The sequence below is a fragment of the Eurypyga helias genome, unplaced genomic scaffold (assembly GCF_000690775.1).
Source record: "Eurypyga helias isolate BGI_N326 unplaced genomic scaffold, ASM69077v1 scaffold29939, whole genome shotgun sequence".
Lineage (NCBI taxonomy): Eukaryota > Metazoa > Chordata > Aves > Eurypygiformes > Eurypygidae > Eurypyga > Eurypyga helias.
Genome location: NW_010270735.1, coordinates 28044 through 49798, shown reverse-complemented (window position 1 = coordinate 49798; position 21755 = coordinate 28044). Strand labels below are relative to the sequence as shown.

General features: G+C 39.1%; 1 protein-coding gene across 1 annotated transcript in view; it reads right to left on the bottom strand.

Annotated features, from left to right (window-relative positions):
- Positions 1 to 21755, bottom strand: part of LOC104514793 (dystonin-like) — a 71954-nt gene that overhangs the window by 23146 nt on the left and 27053 nt on the right. Inside the window, 13 exon segments of the mRNA XM_010158561.1 lie at positions 561 to 755; positions 2191 to 2350; positions 2587 to 2756; positions 7283 to 7402; positions 9101 to 9307; positions 9537 to 9692; positions 11001 to 11171; positions 14012 to 14140; positions 14656 to 14853; positions 17198 to 17353; positions 18177 to 18350; positions 19496 to 19597; positions 21348 to 21449. Coding sequence (XP_010156863.1) covers positions 561 to 755; positions 2191 to 2350; positions 2587 to 2756; positions 7283 to 7402; positions 9101 to 9307; positions 9537 to 9692; positions 11001 to 11171; positions 14012 to 14140; positions 14656 to 14853; positions 17198 to 17353; positions 18177 to 18350; positions 19496 to 19597; positions 21348 to 21449 — 2040 coding nt within the window.

The window sequence follows — 21755 nt, the reverse complement described above, 5'->3', positions numbered from 1 at the left end:
GAGAGCTGTATATCCGTACTACCTCAGGTTTGGAAACCATACAGATGGACCTTTTTGTTTGGGATCAGTACCAGTCAATAATGACATACACGGATTTTCTAACTCCATTTTTTCTGTAATGTACTTCACTGTGCACTGTGATTGTGCCAATACAAACAAGTTCTCAGTACGCAAATTTACGTCTTTCCAATAAGGCACGAAGGGCATAAATACGATTGCAATCTCCAGCTTCCTGTGAAGGGGGCATAGCTCTTAATCACCCTTCACGCTTGACTGAAACTGCAATGATTTCCTTAGATGGTAAGGTCTTTGAAACATTTGCTTTGCATTTGTGGTATAGACTAATAACAGTAACAATAAATGCTAAGGGGCATTATTTATGTGCTGTGGTAAAGGAAAGCAACAGAGGAAAGGTAAGCAACACATGAGCAAGAAAATGAGTATTTTCGAATTAAATTTAATAACTTAAGTGAAAATGAAATTAATTTTTTTGCAATAAACTGCAAGATATTTTCACTGCTTCTCATAAAGTACACGTAGCATCAGTAATACTCCTCTACCTGCCGAAGAGCCTGTTCCAGTCGTGTTTGCTTGGATACTGACAGAGCACAAACTGTCTCCCAGCGAGTGCTTAGCTCCTGCATTTGGACTTTGACCCAGGAAGAGTCATCACGACTGCCTTCTATCAGCTCCCTTGCAGAGCGCTTCAGAGCCTGGACACTGCTTGTTCTTTTTCCCAGCTCCTTCTGGAAAACCTAGACACCACCGAATACATTTGAAATGTTTAACTCATTAAGGCATAATTATGCAAAAGAGTTACAAAAACCTACTGGTTAAAAGAAGGAATCAAAAGATGAACTTAGTTCAGTCAAGAGTAACTCCATCTAAGTGATGCAAAGCACACAAGTTCTGCTTATTAGATTCTACATGAAGGTATTTACACTCTACCCCATCCTCATAAAACTGGAATATGGTAGGAAAATGTCAGGCTGATCCTGAGAACCCATCCTCATGCAATGCATGGGAAATCTAGCCTCCTCACCAGGCTGGCTTTACACTCTTTATCCAAGCAGTTGATCTGACACACTGATTAATGCGCGAGATTGCTGCAGCAGGAAAAGATGAGATAAAATGCTAACAATCAAGGAGAATGTTTGAAATCATAAAAACTGAAATAAAGCCCCATCTGGGGGTCTGACTGCAAAGCTGTAGATCTTACCACATATTCATATATTTAGCTGAGAGTATGTTCACATTTGCAGATGGAGCAAGCTCCAGCTACGTAAAGAAAACTCTGTATAGCATGCCACTGACTATGACTTACCTGTGATATACAACAGAATTTCAGAAGCAATTCCAGAATATTTCAAATAATTTAATTTAAATAATTAGGCTAATTTTTACAGACAACACGTTTCCAAATATTTTTTTACACGAGGGACAAAGTCTCCTCCTCACTGAACAGCCTTTGGATGCTGGAAGTCACTGGTGGATAAACAAAGGGACCTCGCTGGCCGCCCAGGCTGCAGAGCTCCGACTGCGTGGAGCTTTTGCAATACCAGTAACTTCAACAGCTGTTTCTTCCCACATATTGAACTGCAAAACTGGGATGCAGAGGCACAGTCCTACATCTCCTACTTGCTCCCATCTCCAAAACCACTTCAGTAAGAAAATAATGCCGCTTGCCCGTGTAGGCTTCCTGGGCCACAGTCCAGATGTATACTCCTGTGCATTTACTTAAGTGTTGCAACTACTATTCTCCATGAATACACCGCAGCCCTGCAGGTTTGGAAGGCTGCTGTGGTCATGACAAGTGCATTGGACATGTGGTTAGCAAATGTACTAAATAAAAAGTCCTATCTCCCCCAGATATTTCCAGAAAATAATTTTTGCCACCTCTCATCCATATACACTTGCTCATAAATGCACACTTGTGATTTTTGACACGCTATTCATAAATACACAGGATAGCAGCATTAAATGGAACATCTCAACGTTAACTGATGTCAGAGTCATTAATAGTTGTTTACTTCCACACGCTTTATAGCATTTTCCATTACTGATGACATGTTTATGTTATATAACTATTCTGTGTTTCTAAAAATTACAGAACAGCCAAATAAAGATAGCATTAAAATGCTACAATTATGAGCAGTCTAATAATTATAAAAGAGTATTTTTTAGGATTACCTTGTGGTTATCGATCAGGTTCATCACTAAATCAATGTCTCCATGTACTGGCTGGTCTTCTGCAAGCTGAGGTTCAATTTTATATAACCAGTCAATGAGAGCTTGCAGAGCATCAGTAAATTGCCCTGAAAATAACAGGGCTTCCTCCAGCTTATTTTGTCTGTGGGGAAAAAAATATGAACACACACATTAAAATCATTCATACGCTGAGGTGTAACATTTTCAGCATAAAATGATAACAGTAAGAGCTCTAAATCAGTGTTCCCAGTATTTTACTGCCCTGGCACTCTTAATTATCAAACAAACTAACCACTCTGGTTTTAATTTTACACAACAGAAGCCAAAAGAATTCTCCTAAGTCTTTTTCTTAGAATAACTAGATTGGTTTTCATTTACCTTTCCACTGATTTTCCACAAATTGTATCCCACTTATCCCTTAGTTCACTCAGCATATCATCAAGTTTCAAATTGTCATCAGCCAAGGTGGTTTTCTCTTTCAAGGAACGTCCAGTCCTATTTGTGGTATCATACACAGAATGTTTGGCACCAAGAGATTTCTGGAATTCCTATATATATGGGAAAAAAAAGAAAACACCCATATTGCCTTAACTGCTTACAGGCCACAGTTATTTTATCTTTGACATATTATTTGCAATGGAAATTCCAAAGGTTGCTGCAAGAAAATTGTCAGCATACTGCAATATTTCTAGTCTGCTAGTGCCACAGTGCCCCTGAAATTATATGGGGGTTTACACTAGCAGAGTCCCAGCCTTTTGTACCTCTCTGGGAAAATAGATGTATGCCCAGTGGAACAACTTCTGGAAAATCCCTCCTTCAGTGAGAGCAACGACTCCTGTCCTACCATAATATTCCTGAATTTCAGCAGGGGGCTACCTGGTTGTCAGAAGAATGTGAAAGAACTGCTGCTTTGGGAACCATGAACTGAGCAGCTTTCGCACAGCATTTTTACATACTATGATTTCAAGGCAGTATAGAGCACCCTGAGGGCTACAAAGGTCCTTCTGTTTTAGCTCACTATAGCCAAGCTGGGAAACCTCCAACCACAAGCATTTAACCCTCCCAAGATTGAAGCATACTGTAACTGGGAAGAAATGTATGCCAAAAGTAGACAGATCCAGGCAGAAGCAGCAGTCAGGTGACATCCCAACAACACAATCCGGGCTGAAGTCAGGACCACAAGCAGGTTTCTATGATCCAGGGACTTTGGAAGACGACAGCGACACAGCAGTTGCGTCCGCCTGCCAGCTCCTTCTGCACAGAGCCTCTGGAAGCTTTTCAAAGGCACACAGGAGCACACAGAAACATAGCTCATCTGATACCGCAGAGGAGTTAACCGACTGACAGAGTCAATAATTAAATAAAGGAACGCTGCCAAAAGACAAAAGCAGCCCTGCACAGCAGCTTCTAAATGGTAGCGATGTTTAAAGCATTTTATTTCACACCTTCATGAACTGCTAGTAAGAAATCAGTTAAAAAAATTAAAACTCAACAGTTGGATACCCATATGTATAGAATCAAATAAATTTTTCTCTTTTTTTGTTCACAAAAAAATACTAGGCCAAAAGAGTTTTTGCACACTGTTTGCTGAAACAAATTTACATCTGGTTCTCTGACCAATGTCCAGTACCATCACATCCAGCAAGGAAACTATTACCACTTACAACTCACAGTAATTCCTCAGGGCATGTACAGATTGCAAAGATCCCTCACAGTCACCTCCGGCATGTGTGTGCCTGCTCACCTTCGGCCGGCAAGCTGCCCCCAGTTGGCCTGCACCAACCCGTGCCACTGCAGCTCACAACTCTTCCACCAACTTTCCCTGTGTCCACAGAGTTACCTGCTCTCTCCAGGTGTGAACATGTGTCAGGGAAGGCTCAGTGGGACGGAGCGGGAGGTAGGCACTGGGTTATGCCATGCAGACAGTGTGACTTTATCTAGGGTCATTCAAAGTTCCTTTTTTTAAACTCACGTGGTATTTTGCCCTGTACTGTCTTTACTTTAGGGTTATTTCAGGATCCAGATGGAACTTAGGATCAAGATTTAGGAGAAAAAGAAAAAAAAAAAAAAAGGTGTTTGTTTTGTAATTCAGCATTTCCTTACTGTCCTCATTTTCCTCACATAAAACAACAAGGAAACACACTCTAAGAGAGAATACAAGCACCACTGTCAAGCCAGAAGTACAATAAAAATAATTTTCAAAATGAAAATAACCGGTTTTTATAAAAGTTCCTTCAATACAAACAGTATGTCTCCCTTTATTTGATGGGGTTTATTAACTACTTGACACCACAGGCAGTGTTACTTGATTTGCATGAGGGAACACAACAAAACTGCTGCCAGAGACGGATCGCACAGGAAAGGCAGATTTAAAGGTGAACAAAGGGTTGCAGTCAAATGACTCTTTGAGAGACTACACACACTACGCCGTATCTCCTTTCCTTTGATTTCACAGAAGCGTAACTGAGAGCAGATTTTGGTTTAAACTGCCAGGAGCAAACAGGTAAGATGAACGAAGTGTCAGTAATTAACTACCTACCTTCCTTCTAAGGAAGATGGGAACATACAGATAAAATTAGCCAGGTTCATATAAATGTGCTGTAAGGAACATTCACTACTAGCACAGGAATGGATTGGGTGACCTAGTAAGGGTTTTTCCATTCCTGACTTCTTAAAATGAGAAAAAATTGCTGATAAACAGACCATGAATAACCCCCAAAAGTCCCTGGCAACACACTAGATATGAGTGAGAGAGAAAACATATTATCTTGGCTTTTCCCCTTTCAGGGACTTTTTTTTTTTTCTTGGCAGTAACAACTGGCAAAGAGCGAGTCCAAATTACTGCTTACAGCACACACACAGCACACATTCAGTTCAGACAGCAAAATCGTTAACTAAACGGAGCAAGGAAACCTTCAAGGCTGGACAGAAAAGACAAAGACAGATGCAGGGGGTATAAGTGGGAGTGGAAGGAAAAGCCTCAAAATACAAGGAAGGACATTGCAGTGTTGGGAGGTTTGACAGCTCATTAAAAAACAATTGAGTTGATTTCTTGGGGGGGTTGTTTGAAGTTTAAAGTCACATAGTTCACAGAACTCCCCCTCTCACACACATTCATCTTCTTTCCTCCAATTCGCCATTTTCAATCCTAATGTCCCTGTGCCCCATCCCATCCCATTCCTTAACGAGAAAGGGGATTCAAGCCACTCAATATTCTCCGCAGGCACTTCATACGAAAAGAGGCTAGAGAAAAGATATCGAGAGAAATGATGAGGCTGCCAATCCATGTGAGGAAGTTGGACTCATCAAACATACTGCTGTAGGTAAAAAGACCAAGTGGGATGATCAAGTTCGACATTTCTGAGAGGGGAGAAGTACAAAGGTAGAATCAAACCTGAAAGGACCTCAAAGCAAAGCCACAACATGTTGACCAGACTCATGAGGAGTTCGAACTTTATGTAAAGACAAGAGAGGAGTGGAAGGATTAAAAGATTGATAGAGTCAGAGAAGACAAGACTACCTTAACAGAAAGATTTTTCCTAAATTCCCATTGCTGGCTTCAAATGCTGGCAACATAACCAATTCCACAGCAAACTGAAACTGCAGAGTTAGGCTAACAATGTTAATGTAGGTCTTATCTAAAACTTTTGACAGCAAACATAGGTAAAACTATTTTTGCCTGAACAACAGCCAACTTTTCCATATTGAAGGAGAAAATTTTCCTGGTTGATAAACAATACTTAAATCATCACGTAAACTGAGAGATGATAAAAACATAAAGCTGATGGATGCAGCGACCAATCATCGGTACACATGGCAGAACCTGTCAGAGGTAAAAGCAACCATCAGAAGCTACACTGAGAGGGAAAAATTAGGTACGCAAACCCTTGGGGATATTGTGCAGCATGAAAAAATAGGAGTAACTGCAGAACAATAAAACTGATGTGAAAAGTAAAAGTAAATGTATGCCAAAACGCAGCAAAATGAACAATCCTTCAATACCCTCTCTCTGATGAAACTGCTCCGAGATAAATCTTGAGACACAGTCTGTCTCGGAAGATTCTACCACTCAGCCACTTGATCCTTCATAATATATTATCCTAGGATCTTTACAAAAGTAAAAATTTAGTAAAGATCTCTTCCATTCTTCCTTTTACTCTGTGTCTGATTTGCATGAAAATCCAGGTCAGTCAGGGAGATATTTTACACTTCCACCCACAGTAGCTGGGTTTGCGGAAAGCCGGTCCTGGAATTTTGAATCCCATGGAGAGAAACAACCTTTGCTACTAATGGTGTCATTGTACTGTCAAAAGGGTTTTATTAATATTTCCACTTGACATAAAAAGCAACTGACAATCAAAATACAAGATTATTTTTCAGTTTTGAGGTGATTCTGTAGTTTTAAAAGGAAAATCCCAACCCAAATAACTGGATTGTAAATTTTTGGTTTAAGGACTGAAAAAAGCCGGTTGTAAGACTTCTTCAGAGATTCCTATTCTGGGATAGTATTACTTTGTTTCTGAAAGTTTCCATGGTGCTTATTATTATGTCTTTCCTCTTCACAGTTAACCATTTCCTCACAGATCAGCAACTGTGCCAAGTGTTTTTTCACCCCCCACCTAGAATCACAGAATGGTTTGGGTTGGAAGGGACCTTAAAGACCATCTAGTTCCAACCCCCCTGCCATGGGCAGGGACACCTTCCACTAGACCAGGCTGCTCAAAGCCTCATCCAGCCTGGCCTTGAACACTTCCAGGGATGGGGCATCCACAGCTTCTCTGGGCAATCTGTTCCAGTGCCTCACCACCCTCTCCGGGAAGAACTTCTTCCTGATATCTAATCTAAACCCCCCTGTTTTCAATTTAAACCCATTACCCCTTGTCCTGTCACTACAGGCCCTTGTAAAACGTCCCCCACCAGCTTCCTTGCCACACACCACCATTTAATTTGATGCTAATAAACACTCTATTGTAGCAAGGCTACAAATCTACTTCCTTTGCCAACTGGACAGTACAAGGCTGGCAGACTTATCTACTGGCACCGGGCACTTTGTATTTCATCACTCATCACTCACCTTATGCTGCGCAAGCTGCATCTTTATTTTGTCAGGGTCATTTGCAATTTCAAGATCAGAGTCCAAAGCTTTCTCTGACTCTTCCAGCCATTCCATAAGTTTGTGCCAGGCTTCATGAAACTGCAAGAAAGGGAGATTTGCATAGATTTCACAATTCACTGGTTCATAAAATAGTCAAAAAAACACCATTAAACCCCAACCAATTCTGTACAGGCCAAACAAGTACTCTGCAAACTTTGGAAAGATTTGATCTGCTGATTCTCTCTGGTCTCTCAAAGAGGACTAGAACAACCATGTGCCTGCTGGACTTAGCCTCCCGCCTCCCTTCTCCCAGGTGAATTAGCAAACTTTTACGTACATCACCTGCACACACAGTATGTATCTTTCAGAGACATACTGGTAACTTTTGTTGATGTTTTGGTCATTTAGATTCCTACATTTTTAGCAATGAAGACTAAATACAGCAAGAATGGTGCTTAGCTATTGCCTATATGGGACAACAGCAGTAAATCACTGGGGGAAGCTCCCATATGGGTGACTGCCCAAGATTTTCCCTGGGATACTCATAAATGCTGTCATATCAAATGCTATCTTGATGGGCAGGGAACAGATGCTTGATTTTCCTTCCTGTCTCAAGAAAAAGAGTGCTTCATGGAAGGAAGCAAGGAAAACCAAAAGATTCAACCAGCTTTCACAAAGTGGCATCCCTCTGGGAGTCAATTCTTCTAAGCTGGTCATTCCTCTCTCTGTCTTTTTTGAAAATTCTTCTTGCCTGGGCTGCCTACACGTGAAAGCACAAGCAACTAGTTCAAAAACCTCTCAAGGCTCACAGACCCTGCTGTTCAGGGCTGTGGATCAGACCCTGACACCAGCATCCTTCAGTATTCCTTCCCCGCTCTGCACAGATAGTTGTCATCCTAAATTAATAACTTCTTGTATTCAGCTTTCTAAATGGATATAGAGATGCAATCCAGCTCACTGCAGAACTGCTGTGTGCATGAATGAACAGGAGAAACTGCTAGAAAATAAATAGCATTTGATTGGCTCGTGGGCTCATTTATTGCTCAGAGAAGTTCTTACTCTATGAGCTGAGTGGCGGTAGCAGTGAACCTGGGAATGTGGCTTATCTGTGAACACCAAATCTTGAATGGTCATGTTCACTTGAATAAAAAGAAGGTAGAACTTCCTACTGATATTTAAACAGACTACATTCCTCTAAAAACATTCTGCATCTTAGTATTTACGTTGCTCAGTGAGGGAAACATGAATTTAAGGAAAAAAACCTGAATGCTCCCTGGCGAGGAAAACTGTGTAAAAAACCTCACCAGGTTTTTAAGGAGATAAATGGACATATCTTACCACACAGAAGATAGCAGTCTAGTAACTAACATGAGATTGAGGAGGTGATGAGTATTAATCAGGTCACAACATAAACCCAAGAAGAAAATACTAAGGAATACTCTGACAGATTAGTGAAAGGGGTTCGTCACATTCTGTGAAATGTAAGGGGTTGATTGTGAAACTTCTTCTTGAGGACAGATGGCACTAATACACATCTGGAAGACATACTGTAACTTTCTTCTTTCAGACTATCCTGTACTGCGGACAGAAGTCACTGCTTGGGTTGAAAAAGACGCTTTCACCTCCCAAATGAAGTGCTCTATGATTGAATCACAGGAATTGCTCCACTAACTCAACAGTTTCTGTTACGCTACGCCCAGACCTACTTGAAAGTGCTTTAAAGCACCATATTCTTCAGAGTCTGGATGTAATTACAGCTAAGTTCAAAGAGTTGTACAACAGCTGTTGTCCGATTACCTGTTTGGCTCTTTTCCTTGCATCATCCAAAGCTCTTCCCCTTTCAACTAAGCGTTGAACTACTTTTTCCCATCGACTCTGTACACTAATGAGCAGATTCTTAATAAGGACAACATCCTGTTTCTGGCTGAAATACTTCAAATGGGTTCCAGTTTTGTCCAGCTCTATGATCTGATCTCGGTGAGAATTCACTTCTGTGGCAAAAACCTTGGGAAAAAAAGGGGAAAATTGCTCTGAATACCACATTGCTCAAGTACTGGGTAGACTGACAAAAACAGTCGGATAAAGAATGATGTAGCAAGAAAGACTACAAAATGCAATTTTAAAACAAATTAAATGTTTCTCTGAGTGCCAGCGTTACACGGTTCATTTGGACGTTGTTAAAGTGTTTCCACAGAGTGGGAGAAAAACATTACACATCTGTTTCTTTACATACCTTGTGCTCATCAATTTGAAACAAGACAGTGTCCAAGATAAGACTTGGCCGAGAAGCTGCAGTTAGAGTTTGCTCAGCCTGAGTAAGCCAATTGATGAAATCTTGAAGTGAGTTGTGGAACTCCATCGCTAAATTGAGGGCTTCTTCCAGTTTTGTCTGTAAAGATAGGTCATACTTTAATAGCAGTTGATATTGTGCAGGGGTTTCAGCCAAGTAAACCATTTTAGTTCAGTATTTTGGAGTAAACCATTTTAGTTTAGCATTTTAAAACATTTTTCCAACTCAAGGTTTCTGAGATTTAAAATAACAACCTACACTTGAGCATCTTATAGGAGATGGATAGAAGAGTAACAGTAAAATGTATGATAGATGAGTAGAAAATACAGCACCTAGTATCAAGATAAAATTGTCCACATTAGAACTTAATAGATTTATCAGTTTCAATACAAACCCAGTCAACTCTCAAAAATCTAAAGTGTCAGTGTACTCGTAAGACTCTCAAAGAGATCATATAATCTATTCTCTTACACTAAACACAGAACTAATTTACCTAGACCACTTCTTTTTAATAAAGCCCAGTTGTCATTTTGGTTGCCTTAGCCAGGGCTAATTTTGGATATAAAATTTTTGTTGAACATGAGACAGCAGTCAGAGATTGCACTGCTGGCCTAGCTGAACATTCCAACTTTACAGCTTCCTGCAAGAAGGTGCTCATACTGAATATTAATTAGTTTGACATTCTTACATTATATAATCACCTTAAAGACACACCAGCATTCTTACTTTAAAATAAAACTAAGTTGTGAGTTACAATATTTGTGTTTTGTACAGAGCTGGACAGAGTTCCTCTGTTTGCAATTATTGGTATTTTTCATTGTTTTACTGAGGTAGAACAAATGGACTGTACTTCGTGAAGGAATGAAAGCAAAATGAAATTAATAATAAGAAAACGTATGTTGCATATCAGTGAAATCCTGCTATTGATCTATGTTAGAACAGAAGGCAGTCACTTGGAGCAAGTGGCAGAAGGCCAAGCGTTTGGGAATTCTAAGGGGGAAGAAAAAGGATAAAAGCTAGGAAAATTAATGCAGCAATTCTGTATGGAGAAGGAGATAAACTTGAATGATCAAATAATTCTATTCACTCCCTCATGTCTACAATTAGTGTAATAAAAACCAGAAAAGCCCTCATCCTACCAAATGAGCATTATTAGTATCAGTTAACAAAGGTATTTCTATGGAACCAACTTGTGCCATTCTCATCCACCCTCTCCCCCCATTATGAATAATAACTTCTTCAATCCCATTTTTTCCCAATACTTTATAAACATACCAATGAATTCTGCTGTCTCTACATTTGATTTTAAATATAAAAGATCAAGCAAGTACGCATGCATAAAAGCACTGAACGTTAACATCCTTAAATACATGATTTACACTTCTATTGTTCTGTAAAAACACATACTTTTCTTTCACTGAGCTTTGTTTGTACTGATTCCCATTTTTCTTTTAAGTTATTTATGTCCTGCTCAACGTTTGTTTCAGCAGACTCTGGGCATCTTGCAAGCATCTGCTGGCCTTTCTGCATTAGACACTTATATGTCTCCTCTTTGGCTTCAAAGGCAGCACAAAGTTCCTAAATAAAGAAAGCAGCAAAAAATAAGTCAGGTAGAAATTCAATACCCTTTACAAATGCTAGTATAGTATTTATTCCTCCCCCAACATTTAGCAAGTATGATTAAGACTAATAAAGGAAACATATGTACTTCATAAAAAGCCAAATGAGCAAAGAAAGGACCCAATTCTTCAGGAAATGAGAACTTGTATTGTCTGTCAGATGTTTTCTCCGAGATCCAAAGCTTGGCAAAGAAAGTACCATGCACTTATTGCACAACATTTGCTACAACTTGGTTGGTTTAAAGTCCATCTGTAGCTGAAACACAAAAAGTGTCAGCGTTATACAGAGCGCTGAAAGCTCAGACCTACCCAATACACCTTCGAAAGTGGGTGGGACAACTTGGGAGGGCTGCTATATTGCACATCTCTTTTGTTTTGCCTGTATCTTCTCACTCACAGGGCAAGAGGAGTGAAGACATTTTACCCATGCAAAGAAAGCTGGAAGAGTAACGGTAACCTGCTAGGTATTCTACTAACTCTTCTTTTTTAACCATGTGGCAAGAGACTGGGAGCTCCCATGCAAACCTCTGCCCCAGAAGGGCATGTCCAACGTTTGCAACAGATGAGCAGTAAGTGGCTTGCAAATGGCAAGAAAAGAACTTCTTCCTGTGACTGAAAAGTGGTGGCACTTAGCCTGCTTCCTCCCTACCTCCCTGCCATATTTCTGGTTTCCATACTGCCCAGAGCATCGTAGTAAACACGGGGAGCACAGCCCAGGTGAGCCATGGCAAGGCAGGAGTGGGCCCAAACCCCGGGGCTGGGCTCAGTTCCAGACAGCAGCTCACCACAGTGGTTAATTCTGCAGTACAGTCACACTCTAAAGAGGGCAGTAACGTCTAAAAGTTATTGTAAAACAGGAACTGAGAAAAATGATTGTTTTGAGAAAATGAGAGGGATGTTCTGAGGAGCACTGGGACAGCAAGAGACCTCTTTTTCAGGCCTTTTTCCTTCTCTTCCTATCTTTTGTTTTCCTGGAGTTGCCTCACCTGGAAATGCTGCCCAATCTCAACTCCATTTATGAACTGATTATGGTTGAGACCTCTTTTATTCCTAACTGTAGAAACAGAGCATATACTCAAGAAGATGGTTCATAACATCATTTCCAGTAAGAAACAGATCAAAACACAATGCCAAATTTCCTTCTTCAGTTTCACGTCACAAATTAACATGGTTTGTATCACTTAGGGGCAAGTTTGAATTTGGAACTTATGATAAATAGTACTCAACATGAGAAGTGGCCTCAGCATTACAGCTGCCAAAACAGAAAGAAAAAAAAAAAAAAGACAGAGAGAATTTACACATATCTACACAGATGCACTGAGGTTTAACTAACCAGAAATCTAGTCTTATTCATTTAAGGGTTATATACATTCAAGGATGACAGGTTTTATGCAGTTTTATGATGGCCCATGGCATTTAACAATCTGTTAAAATATACACATACAGTTAGGAAATGATTGTACATATAGAACACATATTACTGGGGACACATTCACATTTGTTCCAACTACATTCAGTTTAAAGATTCTTCAACCAATCTGTAAGTACAAGTAGTGCAGAAAATTTTCACAGTAAAAGAATGTACCAAAGAAAATCCTGAAGTTTTCCAGGGAAAATTCTTTCATCTTCATCTGACTTTAAGTCCAGGATGAAAAAAACAGAAAGAGCTCCACTGACCCTTTGTGGAATTGTGATTACATCCCACCCTCAAAGGACGGGGCGGGGGTGGGGGGGGGGGGGAAGGCAGCCTTTTTTCCCTCCTTTTTCTTTCTTTAGGACAAAAAGATAAGGAGTGAAGGTGTTGAAAACTGCAAAAGCTATTTATGGCCTTTGTCCCAGTTTTCAGTCATAACTGATTTTAAAACCGAAAATTATTTTCCTTCTCAAAAATAGTTATTGGCAAATTTTAGAGGAAAAAAAAGAAAAAGGTGCCCTACATTGGTGGGCAATGACCTTTAGCAGCATTCCAAATAAAATCTGATTGTTAAAGCTATGACAACGCAGTGTTCTAATGGAAACTCTGTCAGGCATATTCGAGTTCAAGGACAGTTCAGTAAATATCACTGTTACATCTGAGCCAGAGGGTCGGGAGTTCAGATCGCTGGTTTTGGGCTTATATCCTGGCCTAACAGCACAGCATGATTTTACATGCACTAGGAACCACCTTTTGAGGTAAGAGATCAAGTTTAAGTGTCTTTTATTTAAGGTCTATGGTTCTACAGGGGCAGAGAAATCCACAGAATGTTTCTTAAAGAGAAGGGAAGGGTAGGAAGGGAAGAAAATTCAGGCATCCTGATCAGCTTGCCATTTCTAATTAAAGCAGAGTCTCTAAAGCCAGTGGTCCTTATATCTGTGCTAATGACTTTACTATCAGCTTTGGTTGGATACAGAATAAATGACTGAGTCTTAATTCAAGGTCCAGTGAATGTGGATCACTCTTAGATTCATCTTCCTATCTTCAAAAATGCTTAAGTGTAGTTATGGGAATGGAAGGGTAAAGAAGAATAGGAATGACTGAAAAATCTGCAGACACTTTCTGGTTTTCTTTCTGAGAACAAGGATGCAAAAGTTTTTTAATTTCTGTCTCAACACTATTAATTGTTACGTTTTGGGCACCTCCCAAGTGACTACTTTTCCTACACTGAAAATAACAGGGTTGTTTTGAAAGCTATTAAATTTTTTAAGACACTGTACAGACATTGTGATATACAGAACATGCTCTGTATTTACCATAAACACTCTTGAAAGATAGTTAGTCCTGAAATGCAATTTGCAAAGCATTCTAATACTGATACTTACCATATGGGTATTAAGCTGCTCTCTTGCTGTTTCTGGTAAGCCTCCAACAGGTTTTGATGCCAACAGCTGACGTTCAGTGTCTGTCAGCCATTGCTGCATATCTTCAACTTCACCATGGAAACCTTGAGCCTAAATTATACCATATCATTTTAGAGCTTACTAAAATGTTCTCCTTTCTAATACTAGCTCAGTTGCAGAAGTATACTGCCAACAGAGTTAATCAGATATTTGCAATAATCAAAGGAAATGAAAGAACAAAAATACAAAGGGAAAAAAACAAACCAACCCCAAATTTAAACTAGCTCAATCCAATCTAAATGATAAAAACAAAAACCACGAAAATTTGAAAGCAGGCTGAATGAGCAACTGTGAGATGAAGCTTTTCCCTATAATGTACTAATACACCTATAGAGAAATTTCACCCTTGACAAAACATGTGGGCCAAAAGCTGAATTCTTGATTCAGCACTATGAAAGAGAGTGGCCAGCTATGGAAGATACAGCTGGATTCAAACCTTCTCCAGATTCAGGAGTGGCTGCATTATGGTTTTGATTCAGGCCAACATCTAATACACTTATCTATGTATTTCATGTAAAAAGTCACTATTCCCGAGTTATCGCTTCATTTGATCATTTCCTGTTCACCTGGATCAAGGCACTGTCCAGCTGCTGTTTCCTTTGTTCTGTTTTTTCCAACACATTTTGCCAGCGCTGATTCAGGAGTTCCAACTTGCTTCGTAAATTACTTGCTTCTTCAACAGCACTTGATTCAATCAGGTCATTTCCTGCTTTCTTAACTGCTTCCACTGTAGACTGATGAGCTAAAACATCATTCTGCAGCACCTACAATTGTAACACAGCATGTATGACTTCAGTAAGTTGTTGAATGAAGGCAATCACAGCGACTGAGCTAGTTCTAACGCAATGACAAGGCAATAGTTGAACATCAGCACAGGTACCAGCATTTAAAGCTAATAAATAACTAAGGACTCTTCAATCAAAAGCAGTAACAGACCAGTTCTGCCAAAATGCTACATTTTATTTTTGTACCTTGGAAAGTAATATATTCCTTTTGAACACATGGATATCTGAAATTATGAAAGGTTTCTAGTACTGCTAGTGGAGACGTTGCTACATACTTTTCTCTAATAGGATTTTTCTTTCGTTTTGAGGGTACAGTGTGAAAACAGCATTATATATAGTAGTGCCAATTACTTGTGGAGCAGTAGTACAAGAAGAGAGGAGAGAGGAACAGGAATACGACATGCCTGCTATGCCATACAACAACCTGACTGCCGCGATGTCTCTTCATGCATTTCAGGTCTACAGCTCGTTTCACATAATTTTGGGCTACCAAGACACTTCAGCAGTGCTAAAAGCTGGGAAATGATTGTAAAACTAACACCACAAGACCCCCTCCATCTTACTGGAAACCTGTTATCATCAACCACAGTAAAACCAGAAAAGGCAAAATGTACATTTGGATGCTGTTTTCAGAAATGTTTTTTAAATAAAATAAAAATAAGATAAATGAAAAAGGCAAAATAAAACAAAAACCAAAACCACACCACCAGTAATAAAGAACAGAAAAAAGAATATGCAAAATAGTTTGGAAGGGAATGGTAAAGCCCATCAAAGAAATTCAAGTTTATGACTGCTGTCTTCCACGAAGTCTGGTTCAAACTCACCTCCCTCAAATGCTAGCATATGGAAAAAATACAAAGCTAAATACAAAAGAACTTTAAAATCAACCACACAGGGCACCTGATAAAACAGCAAGTCACAAGTAGGCCTTGTATACCAAACACACATCACATTTGCCTTAATTCTTCTTAAGCTACGCACTAAAAGATATTCCTTATTTTTTTCCTAACAGGGGAAAAAAAGGGATATTCACAGAAGCAGATGCATCTTATCCTTCCTTCCTTCACTAAGAACAAGGTCTATTCTTTCCAAAGTTATTCAAGAGATGGATGTTTTTCCAGGCTACCACAGGATGCATTACTGTGTGAACTTTCTAACCTATAAACTCTCTTCTATTGAAAAGGAAGTAGACTCGTTCATGTGTTTGCTGAACTCCTTCAGCACTGAAGGTAGGCAAAGTCACAAACCATGTATGGATGCTTCTTCAGTAGTAAAACACTTCCTTTAGATAAGAATATAAAAGGTTCATGGAGCAGAAGCTGAGTTTGTATTTTTTTTTCCCCTCAAGGGCCTGTTTGTGAGAGTAGTGACACAGGGCATGTAGACACTGTACTCAGCTCAGGTTCCAGCTGACCACACAAAAGGCTTCAGAAGCTGCATAGCTGCATTGACACAGACAATGAAAATGCTTTGATTATCTGTGTACCGTCCATTTCAATCAATTCTCTCTAAATGCAAAACAGGCTCTGCATCCTTTTCACATCATATGCAGGCCAAAAATTACATGGTGGATTAAAAGGAGAGGATTTATGAGGTTAGGCTGAAATCTTCAGGCTTAGAAAGAACACATCATCATGAACAGCTCAGAGGCATAAGTATGTAGGGAAGTTCTCTTGCTCCTGGGAGATACTCCTGAGAATAAATGGAAGCATTCTTCCATGGGCTCCAAAGTCACAATAATCAGTAAAAATACTAAACCAAACAAACAGAACTTAATCCTACAATGTATGGAACAAAGGGAAAAAGATGGGGGCATGGATAGCCCCAAAGTTTGCTGAGATTTTCTGAGAAGCATTCTCTGTGTTAGCTGGACCCAACTGAGATACAATTTTGCAGAATTGAAATCAACGTTTTCTGAGAAGGAAGAAATAAGAGCAAAATATGCGGGACAGTCACGTGCATTTTGTGAGATCCAGTCTAAACAGAACTAATCAGGGAGTTTATTGCTTCAGGAAGAGTAGCAGGTTCAATAACTTTTGAGTTCCCTAGGTCAAATAAAGGCGAATAAAGGTGGAGACTAGTGTGAGCTGCTCTTTTCTTGGCCAAAACCTAGGCCACTTGCATGACATATTCAGGGAAGGAAGGGATAAAGAGGAGTAAGAGGAAAGATATTAATTATTCCAAGCCTGCATTTCAGCTATAAAATACATCTTGGAAGTCTCTGTAGAGAATTATTTATCGAGTGCTAAGTTTTACTACAAGAATCATCAGTAAGATAAACATCACAAGAACATTTCAGTTAATATTAATTATAATTACATACATGATGTTTGGCAAGTTCAATTTCAATAGCCTTGGGGTCTCCACCCACAGGTTTCTGTTCATTCAGCAAGTCTTCTGTATGCGTCAGCCACGTCAGTAACTCATCCAGGGCATGCTGGAACTGCCCCAAGGCTAACAAGGCACCTTCCAGCTTGTGCTACAGTAAAAGTAAAATTAACAATAAAACGGTTTCGCAAAGCTATTGAATTGGCTTATATTACCATTAGTCACCATAATCCAGAGCAGAGTCCATGCATACGATGGCATAAAACCCAGGGAGAAACAGTTATCCAACACAAGCAACTGCTTTAGAGTTAGAACTGAGTTAGCAATTCCTCTGTAAAGCTTTCCATTCCAGGCTTCAATTTCTGACCTTCGAAGACCCCATGTAACCAGAGCAGAGTTCAATTGGAAGGTTCTCTCAGATATATGACAGACATTTAAAACTTGATTTCAAAATAAATGCAGTTTGGTGAGTGATCTTTTTAAAACCTTCTCTTTGTCGCAAAATGATTCCATTTAGGAAAAATAAATTATATATTTCAAAGCACTGCATCATTAAATCTCTCTTTTGCTTTGGTAATTTAAGGAAAGAGCACTGGAATAGTCTAATATTAAGTTGTTGTTTGGTTTTGGGTTTTTTGTCCCCCCAGGTGCTCAGTTCAGCAGCAATACTGCTTTTGCACATACAAACATGCTTTCAACTGCTACTTAAGAGTCCATCAAATAACCAAAATGAAATGATGATGATCTGACATGGCACTGCTGACAGAGGAAGTGACAAAAAATACTGCTAAGGGTTTAAAAATTATAGAAAATCTCAATAAATTGTAAAATACACATTTTATTATATATAGTTCTGTAATTTCCAAACTAAAAGGAGTAAATGCGTAAATTGATACAAACATTATCCATAATAAAAAGCTTTTCTCAAAAAAATTTAAGACATGAGTAAAGCTCCCACCATCAAGTTTATTTACCTGTCTATTTATAATTTTTTCTTCTAGGCTGTCCCACAATAGTTTGAGCTCTGAGAGAGGGTCTTGAACAGTGTGCTTGTCACTCTCCTCCGTTACCTTCTTCAGCAACAGCTCAGCCTGATGGTTCAGTCTTTCCATTTCTATCTGCTGCTGATAAGCTTCTGTCTTAAATTGCTATGGTAAATAGAAAAAGAATACAAGTTATAAGTAATAAGTAATGACCTTCTTGAATATAGCAATATTTACAACACTAATGCATCACTGTCAACTTTCATAAATTTGGGGGTTTGTTTTCCAGGGTCCAAATGCTTGTAAGACACTGATAATCCAGACAGTCCCAGCCAACTGAAAATATGCAATGTCTCCTTATTCTAGCAGATACTGCTAACTGTAACCAGAGGATGATAAAGATGCCCAATTGGAAAGTATTCTCCAATGATCTTCCTGGTCTGTAAAAAAGACAAACACAGCCTGAGGAACTTCGAGGTCTGGTGCTTGTGGTAACATAATACTTTAAGTTTCAAATAGGATTATGCTTCATATGAGCTGAAAAGCAGATTTTCTTGAGTAGAACACCCTCTTGTATCCTCTTGTATGTGCAACTCAGGCGGCAGCCTGAATACAACTTGCACAGTGTGTTGTTCTGAACTACGCAAGATTACGGTTCATTTGAATTACATCCTAAAATCGGGAGATTTAACGACCTGCTCACAGAAAAAAAAAAAAAGGACAAGAGAGCAATAAAACCAAGGACATCCCTTGATCATTATACGTCCCTGGGTTTTATATATAGCATAACGGCCTACCAACATCAAGAGCATACTGGTCCATACAGAGAGGTTTTTAAGTTAGCCTGAAATTTTGATTTTTCAGCTTACTGATGTATTGGGAATGTTGTGATTTGTGTGAGCATTTAGATAAAGCCTGTAATGTCAGAAGTGAAGCTTTGGAGGCATTCTCTCAGAGCCTTGAGGAAGCTGTACATGGTAGAAACCTGAAAACATGAAGGCCATACCAAAACGACCCTGTATATAATAACCTTATAGCCTTTGGAAGAGAAGGAATGCTATTACAAATATTTCTGGGCGATCAGAACATACTCAAAAAATAAAATGTGGTCTCACCAAAATTTGGAATAGATTTAAAAATTAAACACATTTTAAAATATGAAAGTTTGCAATTAAATGTTATTTGAAATTTTTATACAGATTCTTTTTTCCTAGAAATTGAAAACTGCTTTTGACTCTTAAAAAATACTAAACAACACAGAAAAATGAAGACAGATGGAAATATAAATGAAATAAATTGCTAGCTCATACCTTAAGTTCTTCAGTTTGCTGCTTCACTGTCTCCAGATCTGTTCCAACCGGGGACATAGATGCTAACTTGCTGCCAGCAATGTCCACCCAGTCAAATATTGCCTAAAAACCACAGAATGAAATTCAAGCACGAGCAGAGGAATAGTGACATGTTTGAAAGTTGTATTATGTGAAGTATCAGATTTTTCTTTTACTCCAGAGAACAATATTGCTGTGCTCTTTGAAAGAGAATAGCCCTCTTCAGTGAAACCTAGTTTTCTTTGCAGTACAAGGGATCAAACGTTAACTGCTTTAATGCAATATTTACAAGAATGTACATGCTGCAAGACTGATCTTCTATTAGCAGTAATATTCTGCCAGTACAATTCATGCTGAGTAGCACTCTACTTCTTGAGTAAAATCAGCAAGTTTTATGAATAGCCTCAAAAATAAGTACAAGACCAAGTCTGTTCTGCAGTCCTTTGGAGTGAAAATGGAAGGAGGTAACTGAAAGATAAGACACTTTAAAAGATGATTACAAATTTATTTTGAAGGATAATGTTAGCAGTGTAAGGAACAGGGAACACAGCCTTTTTGGTACGTACTAGGTAGTGATGGGCCATAACTGAGCTTGACGAGTCTCTGTAGAATAACGCAGCTATCACTTAAAAAAGAGAGATTAAGTTTTCCCAGTTCTTAGGCTTTCTGGGTACTTCTTTTGCTCCTGATATAATGCAGAACAACCTCAAGACGACTCTACTTCCAGATTAAGAACAGCTATATCAATGTGGGTAACTAGGCCCTTTCTCTGCTGCTTGTTATCTGTCATTGGTTACAGAGCAAGGCTTAGGACGGCTCCTCGGAGCTGCCCACTGCTACAGAGCTCCCTGAGAAAAGGAGAACCAGCCCCAGCATGCTCAACAGGATGAGGCAGCTGCAGCTAGCCACCTACCCACAGTACTCTTCATACTGTCTACTGAAAGGAGCGTAAGGCAGCATTTAAATACAGTTCTTTCACAAAGCACCAAGCTTGCAGGATGTACAACGTACAGCCACAGGAAATACTAAGCACTTAAACCAATGGCAACATTCCTAATGCTCCCAATCTTCCCACAAGTCAATGCCTGTGCCGCATGAACACAAGAGAACTTGGAGAGAAATACACAGTGAGGGTGCACTGGAACACAGGCATGTTGCATTATTATTAACAGGAGTGTTCTGCTGCTTGATCTGCACCAAACACACAAGCAACTCCCCTCAGTGTCATGTGAAAATTGAATTTTAAAGATTTGATCAGCCAAGAAAGGCAGTAATTCCATTGAGAAAAAAAAAAAAGGGTATTTGCAAAATCTGACCATGTCTGGAACCTCTTACAGATTTTAAGAGTGAATCATTCTCTGAAGTATTGTGATTGGCTAAATTATATTAAGAATTAGTATAATGGTCCAGCATCATTATGTTAATAATATTTTTTACTTAAAATATTCAAAGTCAAATATTTGACTTATAAAAAAGGAAAACAAATTTGAAGTTCTTTGAGTGTCCTCCACTCAAAGAAAAGAGCAACAAGTGAATATATGGACCTGGATTCTGTTCCTTTCACATCATGTAGATGTGTCACAATTTCAACTCTCCTATCATATGAAGTACTCACTATCATGAGAAGCAGTGATACCATGATACCATGAATGCGTGGTATCAAAACAAAACCCAAAACCCAACCAACTCCGAGAAAAAAACATCTGCCCACTGAAGTCACTATTATCAGAGTGATAGATTACTTGTCATCTTCCCAGTCACATGGCATTTTTTACGACAATCACATTAAATCCTATTGACTCACAACTGGGTGAGGTGGATCACAGCAACTTACCTGCAGTCCATCTTGATACTGAACAGCTGCCTGCATAGCTTCAACAAGCTTATCCACCCGTTCTTTCCAGGTTTTGTTTAAGGCATCCCAAGCAGAATTCAGCTGCAAGTAAGTGTAATTTACTCCAATGGACAAAAGAACTCTACTGCTGTATAACGTCCATTCACTAATCATTCACTGATGAGTAATACCAATAACTAAGCATGAAAAGTTCATATTCATTCCGTATTAACACTCTTGTTCTCCCTGCCACTGCATAGTTAGTTTCCTTCAGAATACACTACAGGTTCTGGATTACAAACACTTCAATTCTCGTTACTGAATATTTTTATTAGCATAAGGACGATAGTTAATATGGGAAATATTATTAATACATAATTTGAAGTTGCATCATTGCAATAAAGGTAG